This window comes from Ursus maritimus, unplaced genomic scaffold (assembly GCF_017311325.1).
Source record: "Ursus maritimus isolate PB19 unplaced genomic scaffold, ASM1731132v1 scaffold_2, whole genome shotgun sequence".
Taxonomy (NCBI): domain Eukaryota; kingdom Metazoa; phylum Chordata; class Mammalia; order Carnivora; family Ursidae; genus Ursus; species Ursus maritimus.
Window position 1 is genome coordinate 28,993,058 of NW_024424452.1, and position 19,568 is coordinate 29,012,625.

General features: G+C 54.9%; 1 protein-coding gene across 1 annotated transcript in view; it reads right to left on the reverse strand.

Moving 5' to 3' along the window:
* Positions 1-13,948: 13,948 nt before the first annotated feature.
* Positions 13,949-19,568, reverse strand: part of SNX29 (sorting nexin 29) — a 511,108-nt gene continuing 505,488 nt past the window's right edge. The window contains exon 21 of the mRNA XM_040635311.1: positions 13,949-18,984. Coding sequence (XP_040491245.1) covers positions 18,855-18,984 — 130 coding nt within the window. The 3' untranslated portion in view covers positions 13,949-18,854. The remainder of the gene's footprint in view (positions 18,985-19,568) is intronic.

The following is a 19,568-nucleotide window of genomic DNA, read 5'->3' on the forward strand; positions in this document are numbered from 1 at the left end:
ATTATCTATTGAGTTACCTGTGTTCTTTTTTTGCACAGTTTCTTTATATTCTTGATCTGAGCTTATAGGAAATGTGACTTGAAAATACCTTCTCCCACCCTAGAAGTTCAAAGGTTGTTATCTGTATTTGTTGTTTCGTGGCTGCATAGAAAATTATCACGGATGTGGCCACTTAAAACAGCCTGCATGTATCTGCTCCGTTTTGTGGACTGAAGTCTAGAATAGTCTGGCAAGGTTGTCTGCTCAAGGTTCCCCAAAGCTAAATCAAAGTGTCCCTGGGTTGAGTTCTCACCTGGAAGATTGAGGTGGGGGGAATTCTTTGCAAGCTCATTCCTGTCACTAGCAAAATTGAGTCCCTTGTTGGCGGCAGGACGGGGCATCTGTTCCCTTGCTGCATTCCTTCCCACATGGCCCCCTCCATCTGCAAAGGCAGGGATGGTACATCACATCGGGCTCATGCTTTGAGTTTTTGGCTTCCTCTGTCCCGCACCTGTACAGCCAGATTTAAAAGGCTTATTTGATAAAGCCAGGCCCACCTGATAATCTCCCTTTTAATTAACTCAAAGTCAACCGATTAGTGATCTTAATTACATCTGACAATCCCTTTTGGTTACAGCACGGTAATATGGGAGTGATAAGCCCATCATTTCTTGTTCCAGGCATTCTAGAAGGTCACTAGGGTCTTAGAATTCTGCCCTACATGTTAGACTGGTCAGAGTGGGACTTACTGAGGTAACATCTGAGCAAAGACCTGGGGTTAGGGTGACCTTCGTGAAAGAGCAACTGCAAAGGCCCCAAGGCAGGAGGCACACCCCCTTCCCCCCGCAGGGGCTGAGAGTGGCTGGAGGAACACAGGGAGAATCTTGGGAGACGAGACTGGGGCTGTCAGGCTGGGTTGAGAATGATCATTACAGGGCAAGTGTGGACGCAGGGCTGGCCGTGAGGCTAAGGCACTGATCCAGGCGGCCTCACCAGCAGGTAACCAAGGAGATGGTGAGAAGTGATGGGCTCCTGGATACAGTCGGACAGGGATTGCTGATAAATGGAATGTGTGAGGCAGGAAAGAAAGGAAAGAGTGAAAGGTCATTCCAGAGTTTCTGACCTCGGCTCATCGTAGTCCCTGAGGGATACTAAGTGGGCCAGATCAGGGGTGGAGCGCATGTGAGGGGAAGATGAGGAGCCCTGTTTGGATTGTCAAGTGTGAGATGTCAAGGGTCCAGCAAGTGCAGTGGTCAGGTGAGCAGATGAAAATAAAAGGCTGGGGTTCAGAGCCGCAGGAGGGATCACACCTACACGGGGGTCACCAGCCCGTGGCTGCTCCTGCAAACCCGGAGGCTGATGAGGCCGCTAAGAAGCTGGGGGCCGGGGTGGGGGTGGGGGTGGGACAAAGTCCTGGGGTGCTCTGCACTGAAAGGCCAGGAGAAAAGGAGGAACCAGCAAGAGACAGGACGGGGTGTGCAGAGCAGCAGGGAGGAAGCTGGGAGGGCACGGCGTCCCTTAACCCGAGAGAGAAGAAGGGGTTGCAAGGCGACAGCGTGAGCAGACTCCCCCCTCCCCAGATGCGCCATCCGTCAGCTCACGTGGGTGTTGGGCGCTCAGGGGGGTCGGGCGATCCTGACGAAGCACACTTTGAGGCCGGTGGCTGGGCGGGCGCCAGAGGGAGTGGGAGGTGGGGAGCGTGGGGCGGGCACACGAGAACAGGACACTAGTCAGGACTGGGCAGGTTGTACGGTGGTGACAAGCATCCCCCAGCTGTCACTTTCCGCACAATACGTTTGTCATTCTCCGCTTGTGTGGAGTAGAGGTTAGGAAGAGGGCTCTGGTCACTGGAGGTACCCGGGGCCCAGGCTGCTGGAGGGTCTCCTGCGCGTGCACTGGGGCGGTCACCCCGTGGAGGGAGGGGGAGGGAGCAGTACCCCGGACCCTGTCAGAGCTCACCGGCCGGCGAGCTACGCGGCTGTGCGTCCCGTCCGAGGGCCCCGCAAGACCCGGGGGTGTGGGAACAGCGCAATGGGTAACACGCCAGCGGAAGGTGGGGTCACGTCGTGTGTGCGACAAATACGGTTGAGGATGCTCCTCTCAGGGTGAGCCAGTGCTCGGCACGCTGTCTCCTCGCGGAGCTCACGGGGTAGCGCGTGGAGCAGTGGCGTGCGCAGTGAGAGAACAGACTCAACTAGAACGTGGTAGTGTGTGCGCGTGTGGGGGTGCTGTTGGAGTCCGGATGGCCTAGGTGGGAGGATGGAGGACGAGAAAGGCCCAGGGACGCAGGCATCGGCCAGGTGAGCGGGGCAAGAGTGGGAAGAGCGCAGAGGCCGCCGGGCAGGGGCGGGGGCGGGTGCAGGAGGGCAGTGCAGGTCCCCCAGGGTCCCCGCGGGCGGGGCTCGGTAGGACTCGGGGGCCACACCCAAGGGCCGGGCTGCGTTCCTTCACTCACGGCTTCCGTGGCTTAAGCGTCTGTGTGACGTCCCGGGGGAAGGATGCAGCGCGCACTCAGACGTCTCTACGCAGAATCCAGCAGCCCCAGCACATCAGAAATTCCCCCGGCTGCTGTGGGGGGAAAGTGTCGCATAGCGCAGAGACCAGCCGGCTGCGGGGTACCCGGGGGGGAGGGCTGACGGGAACGGGGAGCAGAACCTGGGCAGAAGTCGATGGGTTGGGGTAGCTGCTGCAACCGATTACCGCGAACCTGATGGCTTAAAACAAGTTCCTCCCCCAGTTCTGGAGGCTGGACGCCCAAACTGAGGACTCTGCGAGCCCCGTGCTCCCTCTGACGTCTCTGGGGAAGCGGCCTTCCTGGCCTCTCTCTGGCTTCCAGTGATTGCTGGCGATCCTCGGTGCTCCTCGCCATGTGGCTGCGCCCCCCACCCCCGCCTCTGCCTCTGTGTTTCCCCATGCTGTCCCAGTGTGTCCCCTTCTCTTAGGAGGACACCACCCACTGGATTTGGAACACCTTAATCCAGTATGAACTCATCTTAAAAATGACACCTGCAAAGACCCTATTTCCAAATGAGGCCATTTTCTAAGCTTCGGATGGATGTGAATTTTCAGAGAACACGGATCAGCAGTACGGCTAGGATTGAGGAGCCAGAGCGGAAGGGACGTGCTGACTGAAAGCAGCGGAAGAGAAAGTCAAGTGTGACTCCACGTCCAGCTTGAGCAACTGGGGGAAGGTGCCCTTCATCGTGAGGCGGGGCAACTGAAGGACTGAGTCTGGGGTTGGGGGCGTCCTCGGGTTCCACGGGGGCATGTTGACTTTGAGATGCCGGTTAGACTTTCCCATGGGAGACTCGGAGTGAGCCAAATGCGGAGTCGTGAGTGTGTCCCAGGCACTGGGTGAGCTCCCCTGGGCAAGGGGCGGCCGCCCGTCCTGGGTTTCTAACGCCAGGATCTGTGGGATCAGCACAGGCAGCATTCATGAGGCTTCCAATCTGCAGAAGCAGAAATTCAAGTTAGAGGAACAAAAAGGAAGGTGAATGTTGAGACCTTGATTTTGTGCTGAGGAGATAAATCAGAATGGTGTTCTACGTGTTCATGTAACTTGACAGATCAATCCCCTTAACGTCATCTAATTCAGTTCAAGTGGGACCAGGAAACACTTTTGTTTTTCCAAGAATGAAAAAGCCACTCTGTTAGCATCGGAAAATTTCCAGCCTCGGGTTGATGGAGGTTTTGCATTCCTCACCTGGGATCAGTAACAACTTTCCAGGAGACCCACTCTTCATGGGACGCAGAATGTTCCTGGGACAAAATCCAGGGAGCCCTCTGGAGGACTCTGGGCATGGAAGTAAACGAGGGTTCATGGTCCCGATGATGTTGTTTGGGGGCCCAGATGCACCCCATCTGTGGACCAGGGTTCATGACCACCTGGACAAGGTGTTCAGAGACCAGTGAGCCTGAGAAAAACGCATGACTCCCCCTGCCTCCCTCCTCTCCTCCCTGTTCATAGAGCAACAGGTATGACCAGAGACGGAGCAGTAAAAAAAAAAAAAAAAAAAAAAAAGATGTAAGTCTGAGCCTTCACTGTCACCCTTTTGCCACTTGGGATAAAGGTCTGGTGGACATCTTCTTGGGCCAGGTTTTCAGAGAATCCTGGAAGAAGGTAGATAATTGTGCCTTTTAACAAGGAGAGCTGAGTCCTAAGGGGGGAGTGGTCACTCATTTACTTAACCCTTTACCTAACCACTGTCTCCTCAATGCCGACCATGTTCTAGCAATGGGGATGCAAACTGGAGCGTACCGCCCGCATGGTCCCCTCCCTCTAGAGCGGGGGAAGCTGCCATTATTATAAGTAAGCAAACCTACAAAGATCGAAACATATACTAGGGTTGGAGAACAGTGGAAAAGGGACCAGGATGTGGGGGAGGGCTCCTCTGGGAAAGCAGAGCTAAAGACGGGCGCAGTGCATCGAGCCAAGCACAGAAGGCAGGAAGAACAGTACAGGGGTGGGACCTGCAGGCACGGGCAAAGGGACGGCAGCAGGTGAGGGCTTGGCACACGCGTTGGGGAAAGTCGGGAAGGTGGGTGCAAGGGAAGGCGAGAAAGGCACAGTCGGGGTTGGGAAACAAGGCTTGGGCCAGAGTCTGAACCCCTCGGACTGAAGTGGGAGGCAGGCACCAGGGAGATCGGGCCACCAGTCCATGTGGGATCACTGGTCACAGGTTGAAAGGGTCTCTAGGATGCAAACACAGGCTCTGGAATTTCTAAGCCCAGGCTTCAGTCCTGGTCTCATTCCTGCCAGCTGGGTGACCTTGGGCCAGCCGCCTAACCTGTCTGATCCCAGGCATCCTGCCTTCAGGCATGTGAAGGGATTCAGAGATGGTGAATGTGAAGTCCGCAGCGTGTGCCTGTGCCTCGCACGGAGTGATGGCTCTGTCCTCGTGACCTGGGGCAGGGCTGAGTCCCCTCCCTGAAAGGGAGGGCCAAGGGCAAAGGGTGCCAGTCACCCAGGCACTGAAATCCTGGATTCAGGGGCTTTTGAGCCCGTCCTCTCCATCACACCCTGACAGCCCACAGTTCTAGGTGATGGACATTTCCTCTCCCAATCCCCATCCAGCTTTGAGCTCTTGGGCTCTGATCTTGGGGCTTCTGTTGCGCCGTAGTCTGATGGAGCCCGTGACCCTGATCCAGCCCCGCCCCCGCCTCCATCCAGTCCATCCGCAGTATCCCCTGGAGGCCTGCCCCCTCCAGGTGCCTTGTCTATGCTGCTCACTGCTCTGTAGGTTTCCTGCTGCCTCTGGTGGCGTCTGCTCACCGCTGAGCTCCTCTGACGAGCTGCCCCAGTTCAGGCCCCTCAGGCCCTCCCCCATCCCTGAAGGTGGGCGTGGGGTGGAGGGTGGAGGTGGCCCCCGGGACCACAGACAGAAAAAGTCTTTAATCAAGAACCTTGTGATGATACAGGGACACGAACATTGGGGAACCCTGAATTCAGGTCCAGCATGCGGGACTGCGGGGGTCAGTCTGCCTGGGACTCAAAGTCCCGCTCCATCCCCTATGGCCTCATCTTCCTGAGCTCGATGCAGCTTTGCTTAAACAGTACGATGACCCCCACCCCATGGGGCTGTGAAGAGCATGGGATGGTGAAGAGCAAGCCTTTGCTCAGAGCAGGTGTCCGGGGCGGAGACAGTGCCCCTGCCTGCTGCTGAGGCTGGAACGGAAGACGAGGGCTGGAATCCCCGACCCCACACTAGCTAGCTGCGTGATCTTGCTCAAGGTGCCTACACCCTCTCGGCCTCCCTTGCTCATCTGTAAAATGGGGAATGACTGTGCCCACCTCAGCTGTCTGTTGGAGGATCAACATAAATGCCGCACAGTGCCAAGAATGAGGTCTGGCACAGAGACGACAGTGAGCTAGACAAAAGCCGAGATCTTCTGAAACCCTGACAACCTTCAAAGCTGGGAAGAAAAACTGTCATTTCAAATCTGCCAGCAGACTTGGCCCTTGCTGAATTTTCTGTCTCTGTTTGGACACATGCTGTTCCCTCCTCCTGAATGCTGTTCCCTTCATTTTTACTGGACCAACACCTGTTTCCCCTTTGGGTCTCAGCTTACATATTGCCACGGAGGAGGCTTTCCATGTCCTGGCTTAAATCCTCCCTTTGTCATGTGAATACAAAGCAAGTGTGCACTGGGGGAGAAGTGGGCTAGGTCAGGACCCAGCCGTGTACGAGTCCTCCTTCCCCGCCTCGCTGTCCAGCTCCAGTTCCTGAAGGACATCGCACCCCAGGAGGTTGGCCAATGCGCATCAAGGCAGCACTTGGCTTTGGGGTGTTTTTCCACACATAGCCCTCCCCCCAGTGCCGAGCTCAGATACATGGGGCTTGGAGGGAGGAGCTCAGGTTCAAGACCAAATAGAATCTCCCTTCCCTAAGCCCCACTGTCTGGGAACCGACATGCCCCCGAGCTGGAAGAGCGTGTGAACAGGGAATAGAAACACACAAGGACCTTTAGAAGGATGCCACTTTGGGAAAGGTGGCCACTGCCTTGAAACACGTGCCCGTGGGGAAGAAGGAAGCATGCGTGCCCTTCCCCCGAGAAGCCAGTCTCTGCGGGTTTGGGAAGTCTGAAGTCCCTGATGCGAATATTCTGCGATTCTGCAGTGATGCCCCTTAGAGTGGACTTGATCGCCCCATGCCTTGGTTTGCCCATCTGTGAGCCGGGGATGGTGCTGGCACCTGCCTTTCGGGGCTGTGCGGGCAGTGAAGGGGTGGTTTATGTGGAAGCTCAGTACACAGCCGGGATCTCACAGGCCTTCGGTGAATGCTGGCGCCGAAAGCTGCTGCCTCCGTCAGCACTGCTGTGGCCGCTGCCACCCAGCTTCTCCGGCGTGTGCCCGGGTCTGGAGCTGAGCGGAGATGCACGTTCTCAGGCTCCAGCCAGACCTCCAGGGTCAGGGCTCCTGGGGGCCGGCCCAGCCCTCTGGGCCTTCACCAGTCCTCTGAGTGACAGTGATGCCCCCTTAAGAACCCCACCCCCTGACTTCGAACACTGAGACTGGGGTGCTGGGTTTTTGAACATCACCCATGGGGGACAGGAACTGGAGGGCTTGCTGCTGGCAGGACGGAAGGTGCCAGACCCCACGGGGCTGCTGCCATGGGACTGCCTCTTCCAGGGGCCAGGAGCTGGATCCCCAGTGCTGGTGGCGGCATTTGGTGCCTGCGTCCCGCACAGCGATGGGCATGATAAGGATGTTCCTGAAGCCGCGGGTGGCCCTGAGCCTCAGGCGCCGCTGGTGTCCCGGGGTGACCGCTTGTCTGGCCACTCCAGGATTCAAGCACCTGCATGAAAAGGACCCCCGCTGGGTGCATCCCTTTGCTCTTTCCCAGGATGCTGATCCGTGAAAACAGCACGAGTGATAAGAACTATGTGGAAAGCAAACAGACCTGCGTGGTTGGTGGACAAATCATGTAGAAATCAGAACATTCAGAGAGAGAGTAACGTGCGTAAATTCCTTTTTTCCAGAAAAAGCACATCTCTGCTCGTTTGCACAGGTGCATAATAGGTTGGGGAGAGTCAGGGGCAGAGGTGCGGCTGGACACGGCGACCCCTGCTTTCCCCTGTCCCACGCATGTTGAGCTCCCCCTTCAGTCTGCCGTGCTGTGCTGTGTGGCCTTGGCACGTTCCAGCAGGTCTCTGGTCCTCCGTTTCCTCTTAGGGTCGCTGTTAGGCTTACAGGATGTGAAGTGCCTGAAGGGCTCAGCCCAGGCCTGGCTCACAGCAGGTGCGCAGTCCACAGAGTAATCCTGAACTCAAGACCCACGCGGGCCGAGGGAACAGTCAGGGAGCCTGCACCGGCCGCGCAAGAGGCAGTGAGAAGCCAGGCCTGCCCAGGCGCATGACTCCTCGAGGTGCACGGAGTCCCGGGTACCATGCAACACCTACCAGTTAATCGTGGGGACGGTTAGAAAGTCTGAGAACGCGAACCCCTCCAGCGCAGCCTGCCCCCGCCCGCCGCGTTATGGGGCTTCAGGAATCGCAGGTTTCAGGGACTGCCCTGCCCCTCCAGTGGGTGAACCTGCCCCGCAGAGGGAGCGGGAGGACAGGGATGCTTGTCTAGGGGGAGACTGGGGGGGTGGCGACGGCTCTATTCCCTGCGGGGACACGGAGGGGCCACCGTGATCTGAGCTCGTTCTCATGCGCCCAGCGGCTGGAAGAACCCAAGGACCAAACCTGCCTCCCCGAGTGCGGCGTCCAGCCTCTGAGGGGCTGCTCTCATCTGAGTGGTCGTGGCCGCCTCGGCCGGCTTGATGGGTGGCTCCTGAAGGGATGGGGACCCAGAGCAGGACGGCAGTGATGCGCCCCTCGCATGGTCCCCGCAGGGCCAGGTGCCTCACTGACCTGTCACAGCCCGGAGCAGATCCGAGCTCGGGTGTCCCTCTCAGGGGGAAACAGAGGCACGGGGGCGCCCTGATCGAAGGCTCCACAGCTCATCCGTTGCAAGCTCAAGTCTTTGCGATTTTAAAGTTCTTCTTTATTTTCGTTACATCGATTTTTCACTGGGGTAAAGCACATAAGAAAATTGAGTATTTTAACCATTTTTAAGCCCGCCGTTCCGTGCCGGCACCCCCACCGTCCAGCTCCGAACTCAGCGGCGGCACGAGCCCTGTGCGCACCGAAGGACCGCTCCCGTCCCCCAGCCGCCGCCCTCGGCAGCCCTGGTGCTGTCTGTGACTCTAAGCAGCTCGTAGAGGAGCAGCCGTGCGGTATTTGTCTCTCTGCGTTTGGCTCATTGCATTTACGGCGCCGCGGTCCTCACGCTGCTCCCCTGTGGTAGCGCGCGGCACAGCTTCCCGCGCGAGGCCCTGCACCGTTCCTCGTTCCTCGTGCACCGTGCTCGCTCCTCCGTCCGTGCGCACTGAGGCTGTGTCCGTGTTTTAACTCTTGGCAAGGATGTTGCTTGGAACGTGGGTGTGCAAGAATCTTTTCCAGACCCTGCTTTCAGTTCTCTGTGGTGGATGCGCGGGGGGGGGGGGGGGGGGGGCAACGCCCGGGTTGCGTTTTGGAGGAGCCTCCGTGCTGGATTCTGCAGCGGCTGCGCGCATTCACGTTCTCGCCAGCCGTGCGCGAGGGCTCCCGTTGCTCCATTCTTGCCGCTGCTTATGTTTTATTTGCTCCTTTCGGTTTCATTTTAACCTTTTTTTTTAAGTAGACTCCCCACCCAACCCATGACCCTGAGGTCAACGCCTGAACTGGGATCAAGGGTCGATGCTCGACTGAATAAGCCACCCCGGTTTTGATCACAGACTTCCTACAGGACATGAAGTGCTATCTCCTTGTAGCTTTGACGTGTATTTCCTTAACGCTTAGTGACACTGAGCACCTTTTCACGTGTGTTTTGGCCACTTATATATTTTCTGGGGAGAAATGTCTATCTGAGTCCTTTGCCCATTTTTGAATCAAATGACTTGGGTTGGGTGCGTTTTATTTTCTGGATACTAATCTGTTACCACATGCATGATCTACAAATATCTTCTGTTTTGTGTGTTTTTTATTCAGGTGATACTGAAGATACAGAAGGTGCTTAATTTTTTTTAAATTTCCTAATAGTATGTCTATTTTTGATTTTGGTGCTGGCGCCTTTGGAGTCATAGCCAAGAAATCATTGACAAGTCTAATGTCCTGAAGGTTTCGCCCTTTTTTCTTCTAAAAGTTCTATGGTTTTAGGTCTCATGTTTAGATACGTAATTTTACTTCTTTTTTTTCCAATTTGGATGCTCTTCTTTTTCTTGCCTAGTTGCTGTGGTTAGCGTTTCTAGTACCATATCAAATAGAAGGGGTGAAGATGGGCACCCTTGTCTTATTTCTGATCTTAGAGGAAAGGCTTTCAGTCTTTCACCATTGAGTAAATACAAGGTTTGCTGTAGATTTTTTAATATATGGCCTGTATTATATGGAGGCAGTATCCTTTATTCTTAGTTTAATGAGCCTTTTTTTTTTTTTTAATCCTAAAAGAGATGTTGAATTTTGTCAAATGCTCTTTCTGCACCTGTTGAGATGATCTGGTGGTTTTTCCTTTTGCTCTGTTGATGTGGCACATTACGTTGGTCAGTTTTCATATGTTGAACCATTCTTGCATTCCAGGAACAAATTCCCCTTAGTCATGGTGTATAGTTCTCTTCATAGGCACCTTAATGTGTGCTAGTATTTTGTTGAGGAATTTTACATCCACATTTATCCAGGGATATTTGCTTATAGTTTTCTTGTGGTGTCTTGGTTTCAGGGAAAGGCTGGCTTCATAGAATGAGTTAGGAAGTGCTCCCTCCTCTTCAGTTTTTGGGAAAAGCTTGAGGCTGGCACTTGTTCCTTCCATGTTTGGCAGAATTCACCAGGGGAGCCATCGAGTCCAGTCCTTCCCTTTGCCCGGAGACTTTGGGTCACTGATTCAATTATAGTCTTTCCAAATTTTCTATTTTTGGACTTGGTTTTTATAGGCTTTGTGTATTTTTTTCCAAGTTTTTATTTAATTCCTCAATGTGCAGTGTAGTATTAGTGTTAGGTGCATAATTTAGTGATTCAAGGTTGGGTGTTTCTAAGAATTTGTCCGTTTCATGGAGTTTATTCAACTTACAGCATGCTGCTGTCCACAGCATGCTCATAATCTTTCTTGTTTGAGGAATCAGTAGTAATGTCCCCATTTTATTTTCTGATTTTAATGAGTCCTTTTTTCTTTATCTAACTAAAAGTTGGTCAATTTTCTTGATCTTTTCAAAGAACCAACTTTCGGTTTCATTAATTTTTCTTTCTTTTCTGTTCTCTGTTTATTTCTGCTCTTATCTGTATTTTCTTCCTCCTGCTCACTTTGGGTTGTTTGTTCTTTTTCTAGTTCCTTAAGTCGTAAAGTTAGGTGGCTGACTTTAGATCTTATTTTTAAACATAACCATTAATGGCTGTACCTCTCTTCCTTAGGTCTGGTTTCACTGGATCCTGTAAGTTTCAGTATTTTGTATTTTCATTTTCATTCATCTTGAAGCATTTTCTAATATTCCTTGTGATTTCTTCTTTGATCCATTGGTTGTTTAAGAGTGTATTAATTTCCACAAATAGGTGAAATTTCCAGTTTTCCTTCTGTTAATGCTTTCTAACTTCATCCTTTTGTGGTTGGAGAAGATGTTTTGTATGATGCCAGTATGGTGTGGCCTGGAGCATGTCCCTTGTGCCCTTGAGAATTGTGTGTATGTTGTCCTGGGGAGTGTTCTGTGCCTGTGTTGGATGCAGCTGGTTTATCGTGTTTACATCCTCTTGCCTTCTGTGTGGTGCTGTATACGTTATCTAGACTGGGTATGAAGTTTCCTGCTACAATTGTAGAACTGTCTATTTCTCCCTTAATTCTTGGTTTTTACTTCCTAGAATCGGGGGGCCCATCATGAAGTGTGCATTATATTTGATCTTCTTGCTGTACTGAGCCTGGTATTACACAATTGTCTCATGCAACCTTTTTTTTTTAAAATTTAAGGTCTAGTCTCATTTTAGTATAGCTGCTCCTCCCTTTTGGTTACTTTTGACGTGGAATATCTTTTCCCATGCTTTCACTGTCTGTGTCTTTGGATCTAAAGTGAGTTCCCGTAGACAGCGTGTACTTGGATCCTGTGTTTTTATCCATTCTGCTGGAGACTTTAATCCATTTACATTTAAAGAAATTACTGATAAGGAGGGACTTGTGTCATTTTGCTATTTCTTCTCAATATATCTTATAGCCTTCTGCTTCCCATTTTTTGTTTTCCTTTAAAAAAATTTTTTTTAGTGAAATGTTGAAATTCTTTTATTTCTTTTTTGCATATATAGTGATCTCCTTTGTTGTTACAGTGGGGGTTACACTGAACATCCTGAACTTAGAGCACTCCAATGTGTTTTTATCCAGCTCACCTTTAGTAACCTACAAAACACTATAGCTCTGTCCCCTCCCCTTTCAGGTGCTGATGTTGAAAAATTATATCTTTGTGAATCATGTGCCCCCAAACATAAACTAATAATTTTTTCAAATGCATTAGTCTCAAATTAATAGAAAACACAGCGTGGAGTCCCCAAAGTAAAGTTACGGTAATGCTGGCTTATTGGTTGGGCTTGGTGGGGGCTGCTTTTGCCAAGCAAGTAGAGAGATGGGCAAGAGAGTGGATGTCTGGGAGGGATGATTGTCATGCCCATGGAACCAATGCTGGGAAGGAGGAGACTTGACAAGAAAGTGAGGAGGACAAGGTTTTAAAAACTGACAGGTTGCAGGTCTTAACGTATTTGAAGAATTGTTGTGGTGGGGATATTGGAGTAATGCACTGGGAGGACAGAGGGGTCAGAGCGGGGAACGTAATTCAAGACTCCAGAGGTGACAAGGTCATGGCTGCTGTGTGGGTGTGGAAGAGGCACAAGTGGCCAAGAGGAAAAGCTTCCGGGGAGGGAGCAGTTGAGGAGTGAGATGCGGGGCCATCGGCTGGGGTGTTAGTGACCAGGGAGTGAGGAGAAGCCACATGGAGGTCAGAGAGGAGGCCAGCCTCCATGTAGAGGCTGTTACCAGGAGCTGGCCCGAGGGCCACAGGAGTTGATGCTTTTGAGGAGGCAAAGTGGTTTGAAATAGGGAAACTGAGAATGAGCCTCCACTTGGGACAGCTCGAGGGAATGCTGTGGGGGGGGTGAGCTGTGCTTGGGGGGGCCGGGAAGCTGAGCCCTCCCTGAGAAGGGGTTGTATGTGTCAGGGTTTGTTCAGTACACACACGGACATGAGGCAGGGGCGACAGTGTGGCCAAGACAATCCTGGCCGTGGGTGTGATGCGAACAGCCCCCCAGTTTCTCCTTCACCTTGGGCTGGGGGAGCCGGGGCCAACACACAGCCCAAGCTTAGTTTTCTTACCAATTCATACACCTGGGAAGGCACATGCTTCACGGGGCAGGGGTGAAGGGTGGGGGTGGGGTGTAGGGTTGAGAGGGCTGGAGGCCACAGTGTGTGCGGCGATTGCTGTCCACAACGACCAGCATTTGTCCTTCCCCCCGTATTTCATCAGCCTGGAGGGCACCCTCCTTGGAGCCCCGGTCAGATCCCCCCCAGATCTGATGGTAGGAGTTTCACAGAATGACCTCACGCCTGGGCTCTTCTGAACCCGAGGACTTTTTTCTCCTCCGTCCCCATAAGTAGGCTACATGGGCGAAGTCCCTGGCTGTGTGGTGTGGGTTTTCAAGGCGACGGAACTTGGGAGGGGCGGGGAAGGACAGTGTAGCATTTCTTTCTCATCCTCCAGCTAAAGCTTAAATGGCACTTCTGCCAAAAGAACCCTTTGGCCCCACCCCAGTTCTCAGCCAGGGACGGCCGTCCCTCGGGGTACGCGGCCATGGCGGGAGACACTTCTGGTGGTCACAGCTACGCGGAGCTACAGGCATCTCGTGGGTCGAGACCAGACACACCGTACACGTCCTACGTGTGGCCCCCCCAGCCGCATCCACTCCCCAGTGTCGACACAGCCACAGGCGAGACACCCTGGTCTCCGTGCCTCAAAGCGGGTCCTGGGCCCATTCTAGGCTCCCCAAGCCCAGCTTACTCCTTCGAGGGCCCTACTGCAGGCCGTAATCACAGGGACGGCTGGCTTCACAAACCTCTATTGTCCACCCCTCTCACCTGATGCTTCTGTCGTGTTTCCCGCTGGACGCCCATGCCGGGCAAGATGCCTGGTATACAGTAGGTGCCCAATAACTATGTGGATGAATAAGAACCTGTAACAAGGGTTATTTCTGTATGGCATTCCGATGGCACTTCTCCAAGTCCCCCAGGGCTACCGGCTCGCACTGGGATTTCTGCTCCACTTCGGCTCTGATAAAGCTGAGGTCGCTCGAAGTGAATGCTGTTTTCTAGGCTCTCCCGGGAAATGGGGGGTGAGCTTTCTGGAAATTTTTATAATGTGTGTATTGAAAGTTGAGCTACTCTCCAACTGCTGAAAAAGAACACAAAGAAACAGACCATAAGTGGACCATCTAATTTATAAAACGTGACCGTTTTTATTGTCGTTGTAAAGAGGTGTATCTCAACCAGATTGTAACAAAATCACCACAGCTTATTCCAAAAGAAAATTTTAATACAAGAGATTTTAGAAAATTAAACACATTTGTTTAAAAATTCTATTGTGTAAACCTTAACATAAGAGGGCAGTTAACATAATACTTCACGTTTCAGAGCAAATCTGCCGACTGCTAGGCCCCACGTTCGTCCGGACAGTGGACTAGACTCTCCATGTGTTGCCGAATTCCCCCCTCCCCGGCATAGGGTTCACGGGGACCCCGTCAGTTGAGGGGGACTCTGCTGGGATACGTTCACCAGGCGCCTTCCTGCAGGAAGTCCGTATTTGCTACGGCGAGCGGTGTTCTACCGAACGACGATGGCAGCGGTGGGGAAGCTAAGGCCGCCGAGGTAAGGACGTTGTTTCTAGGCCGAATGCCAGATGGGAAAGCATCCTCGTGAGCTCCACCACCCCCTCACTCCGGCAAACGCGTTCTCCAGGCTCCTTTCAGCAACTCGGGGTGCAAATGCGCCGTCTGCTCTTCCGTATCCTTCTGTGGCCACGGTCCTGGCTTTTGCAAGGGCCTCGGCTCCGGTTTCTCCTGAGGGTGGAAAGAATCCTTCCAGGTGAACGAGTGGCCTCGCGGCTCGCAGTGGGGAAGGCGGGAAGCGGGCCGGCTCAGGCTCCGGGGAGAGGGGCGCTCCCTGGGCAGGGAGCACGGAACCCCCGCACCTCAGAACAGTTAGTGCATTCAGCGTGTTCTAGCGGTGGGGGCTCATCCAGGCTGTAAGCTCAGCCGCGCTGTAGAGAAACCAGATTTTGTATTTTCCTCTCAAGAAACGGGTTAGGTAGGTAAAGAAGCCCATTCGCTGTGGCGGTGAGGATTTAGACACGCGGGTAGAGGCCCCCTGCCCTCGCCCAGAGTGTCACACGCAGGCCCGTGCACAGCAGTGGTTCGTAGCCGCGGGGAAGGTGAGCGCGGGGTGAGCCGAGCAGCTGCGTCTGGGTCGCGGTCGGCCGAGCCCAGAGCCGGTGGGCTCGGAGGGCGCCGACGGTCCCCCCTCATCCCTACCGATCCAGGAGCTGAGGTTTTATTTTAGAAACCTAATCAAAACCACGTGTTACAGAAACATGAAAACGAACTTTTTGGCACGGAAATGTTAGATAAAATATACAGTGCTACAATTGTGCGGAATTAGCACAGAAGCCAAACCCAACAGCAAATATTTAATGTTAGCTTTAATGAAACAATGCAAAATATTTAGAAAAAGGATGGTTGTACAAGACCTTGCTCCTGAGCAGACGGCTGCCTGCCAGAAGCAGCCTCTGTCTGCCGCGGCCCGGGTGGGGGCCAGAGCCCAGCGTGCGCGGCACGGTCCCGAGCGGAACACGGAGGAAAGGTCAGGACAATTATTGCCTTCGGGGAAGAAATCGAGCAGGAGGTGTGCCCCTTCTGGGATGCCTCCTCGCCGGTCTGATGCTCCTGGGCAGGTGGGGCCCCGGCAGGTGGTGGTCCGGCCGCTCCAGGCTGAAAATGGAGCCTGTTTGCCCTCAGTTCCGCGCCCAGGCGAGACAGCCCCTGAGGAGTACAGCGGCTCCCCGGGCACGGGCTCTGGTGCTGGCACGAAGGTGCCAGGCTGAGGCATGAAGGCTTCTGGAGGAGACTGGTGGGGCGGGTGCCTGTGGGGGCCGCACAGGACAAAGCCTGGCCTGCATGCGTGGGGGCGGGCCGGTACCCCAGTGAAGGTCAGCAGGTGGGGGCGGGCGGTTGCGGCCTAGAATCGTGTGCCCTGGGCCTCAGATGGGTGAACTTCCCCATGCGGAGCCGAGAGAAAACGAGGACCCTTGGCACAGCCCGGCCAGAGAGAGCCTGGTTCTGGGTGCTGGGAGGCAAGCAGGGCGGTGTCTGATCGCGGGACTGGCCGGCAGTGCTCCGTTCCCGCTTCTGGACTCGGGCCCAAACGGGATTCGTCATTAGGCCTCCCGGGCCTGCTGGCTCTTGGCAGGAGCTGGGGCTGTGCTATCCACCCGATGTCAACAACTTTGAGGGGTTAGCGGGAACTCAGGAGGCGCCCAGCCGTGGAGCAGAGCCCAGCGTGTAGCCACATCTTGTCCACAGACCCTCAGCCCATTCCTCCCTTTCCCTGCTTCTGTCTCCTGCTAGGACTCGTAGGATGGTAGGGGATCCCTCTGTAACCAAAGACCTTGGGTGTACCTGGGTAGTGGTGCCCAGGTGCCCACGGTGAGCCCTGTCACCTTCCTCGGGTGCTGGCTTGGGAGGTGCCAAAGAACCTTCTTACTGGATCCAGGAACAGCTTGCACTGGTTTTTTCTGTTGCACTATCTTTCCCTCTGGCGGGTCACGCGGCTGCGTGGGTGATATGCAGGGCGGGGCCAGCCAGCCCCCTGAACTGGATCAGACAGCAGGGCAGCAGATGACACAGCCACGGGGTGGGGGGGTGGTGTGGGAGGTGGACCTGAGTCTGTGGTTCTTGCTCCAGGAACGGGAGGTCCACTGCTTCTGTGTCCACCCCGCCTGCCGGGGAGCAGGGCAGGGATCTCGAGCAGTGGGATGGAGGTGCCACCGCGGAACATTCTGTGAGCCCAGAATTAAGGCGTTGAGGAGCGGCTGTCATGTGTAGGTCACGTGCGGGTCGGAACTGAAATGAGGGGGGTGGTCTGTATGCTGACTGGTTCTAGGGTTTCTGCGGCATCACGAACACGGGGTGCACATCGCATGCAGCCTCGATGGGTTGCATGTGGTCCCAGGAACAGGCTTTTCCAGCCGCGTCTCAGAAGAGCAGGGCAAGGTTTCCATGAATGATCAAGCTTTAAAAAACAGGCAGAGTTTCTCCTTTTGTGAATACAGGCTGAGTGTGTAATTGCTTCTCAAGGCTTAGCATCTGTCCCTTACAGTCCTGGGCATTTTTTTTTTTCTTTGTTTTTTTAACCTCTGCAGAATGTCAAAGCAGGTTCCGGGAATTCTGGAGAAGGTGAGGTCAGATTCACAGACATGTCTCGGGTTTGGTGCCCGAACGGGTGGGTTGAGCAGAACCCTCAGCCGCAGGGGACGTCAGCCGCGGGAGGCTCCACTCCATATCCCATGCAAACACAGCTTCCCAGGGACCAAGGGGGAGCAGGACCCCACCCCTGGGAGGCAGGACTGGGGCAGCGCAAGCTCTCAGAGTCCAGGGCGACTCTGTTCCCGCAGCCAGTGACGGGCACCTGGCTGGCCCTGTGGGACCTGGAATGGAAAGGAAGCCCCTAGCAAACAAGGCAAGTCCCCGTGTAGCTTTCCTGGGACACGGTGTCTCGGATCCTCTCGAGCCCTCTGAGCTGGCGACAGGGCCCCTCCAGCTTCCCCCCACGGGAACGGTGGGCTCGGTCTGCTCCCCCAGCTCATGGCTCCCTCCAAAGTGGATCGGGCCGCCGTGGTTCCCTGGAGGGCGGCACGGACAGCACGTCGCTGTGCTGAACTGCCCGGAATCGTCTCCGCTGCCCCTGGCTCACGGGAATGCCCGACAGAAAGCTTCCAGGTGCCGCGTGCTGGAATGTCCCTTGGTCTAGGAAATGCTTGATGCCTGCCTGGGGTGGGGGGGCGGCTCCCCAAGTCTGAGCGGTTCTGACGTTCCAGGAAGCTGCTGGGGTTAGCCGTCCACAAGCACCTCACGCCCTCCCTCTCGCTCACGTCAGTCTGGCTGCCGCGTGGTCTGTTGGACAACACGGACCAAGCTCCTCAGTCCTTCCCCCAAAAAACGCGAGCTCTTCATAGCTGTACGTGCCGTTCACAACGGGCCCGGGGTGCTGCACGTTCAAACTGGCCAAAGGCCTCTGGTTCTGCGAAGTGGGCTGACGTGGGAGCAGGAGCTGGCCGGGCTGCTCATCTTCATCCCGTTCCCACCTGCCGAGGGGCCTGCTCTGAGACTGGGGGGGACACACACTGAGAGCACGTGGGGGGGCAGAGGGTACAGCGTGAACGTGTCTTTGGGGAATGACCATGATCTGTCGCGAGTGTATGTTGTCTGGTTCCCAGGGAGCCACGTGGAGCTCTGCGGGCTCCGGAGTCTGCAAGCCCGAGGGCCTGTGGCTGCTTCTGCCGTAGTTCTCAGAACACAGTCTCTCTCATGACCTTGAGGCCTCTTGCCTTGTGAGGTCAAGGCCCCGGGTTTCTGGACAGCCCAGGGCCACCAAGCCTCACAAGGGGCATGTGGGCCCAGGGGGCCTCAGGTTTCACCTACAGGGGCTAGTCCTTCCGGAAGCCAAGCTCCGAAGGTTGGGGGAAGTGCTCTGTGCACCTCCATTCACCGTCCTTAGTGGCCCCTTCACAGGAAAGCCATGTGAGTTACCGCGAGCCACGGATTCTACAACCAGGGGGTCTTAGGACCACGGGTAGAGAGTAAAAGGGGAAGGAACGCGACCTCCCCCCTCTAACCCCACGTGTCCATAGGTTACAGCAGGCAGTTACGTTAACAGGAAAGAAAAAGAAAAGGGTAACAGTCGTTCTAATTCCTGTGTGGGAAAGAGTCCAGAGGTGGTTTCCGAACCACCTCGGAGTTGTGCGCCTCCATCAAGGGGCTCCGAGCTGCCCCCGGTGCCCACCCTCCTGCCGGCCCCCGAGCTGGAGGGAGGGGAAGGGACAGGCCCTGGGAGGGTGCCCGTGTGTCCGAGTCTGTCCGGCAAGCAGCCACCTTGCCCTCTGAGACTGCCCAGTTTAATCAGTGTCACGGGACTGGGGGGAAGGTGCGCTCTCGGGGCTTCACCCGGTGACGTGGGGGCTCACTCCAGGCTGGAAGGGGCCGGCTGCCGGGGCCAGGTCAGACGCCGAGTGGCTGGGCGGAGGCAGCTGGCGTAGCACATAGGGCCCAAGTCTGGGATTCGGCGGAGGTCAGAGGTCGCCGCTCTGGGGCTCCACGTTGCGGGTCTCTCTGGGGTGACCTCGGGACAGCTTGGGGAAGCGGGAAGCCACTTTGGGCCGGGTGTTCTTGGTCAGTGGTTCTCCAGGAGGAGTGATGTCCCTGTAAGACAGAGCAGGGAGAACTGGATTAAGTCAGTGTGAGAAGGGCGGGAGTGGTCTCAGAGGGGACAGCTGCTCTCCAGCTCCGACTGGCGAGTACGAGGGGGGCCGTGGCTTTCTTCCGCCATTGTCATTGAACCGTGCCCTTGCTGGAAGATCAAAGAAAAGAAAATGCTTTGGATAACATTAAATTTAAGGTTAAAAGAGGTGTAGCAAAAACAGGGGGACTTCTTGTGGAATTCATCCTAAGAGAATAACCAGGATGTAGGCCAACGTCTAATTAGAAGGACGTTCCTGGGGACAAGAACCAAAAATAGTAAAACAGCTCAGCAGTCCAGCCGAAGGGATTACCTGTCTCGGTTTTAAACGGTCTACGCGTCGGGACAGCAGGAGCGCCGCAGGCCATGGTGGACGGGGCACTGAGCACCTGGGGAGGTTGGATGAGGAGAACCGAAGATAAACGAGGGCGTGGGAACCCACTGCCAGGGGTTCAGAAAAACCTGCAGCACAAGGCGGTTTGTCTCTCCATTCCACGACTTTCTTGAGCACCGTGTGGGTCGAGCCCTTCAAGCCCCTGGAGATACC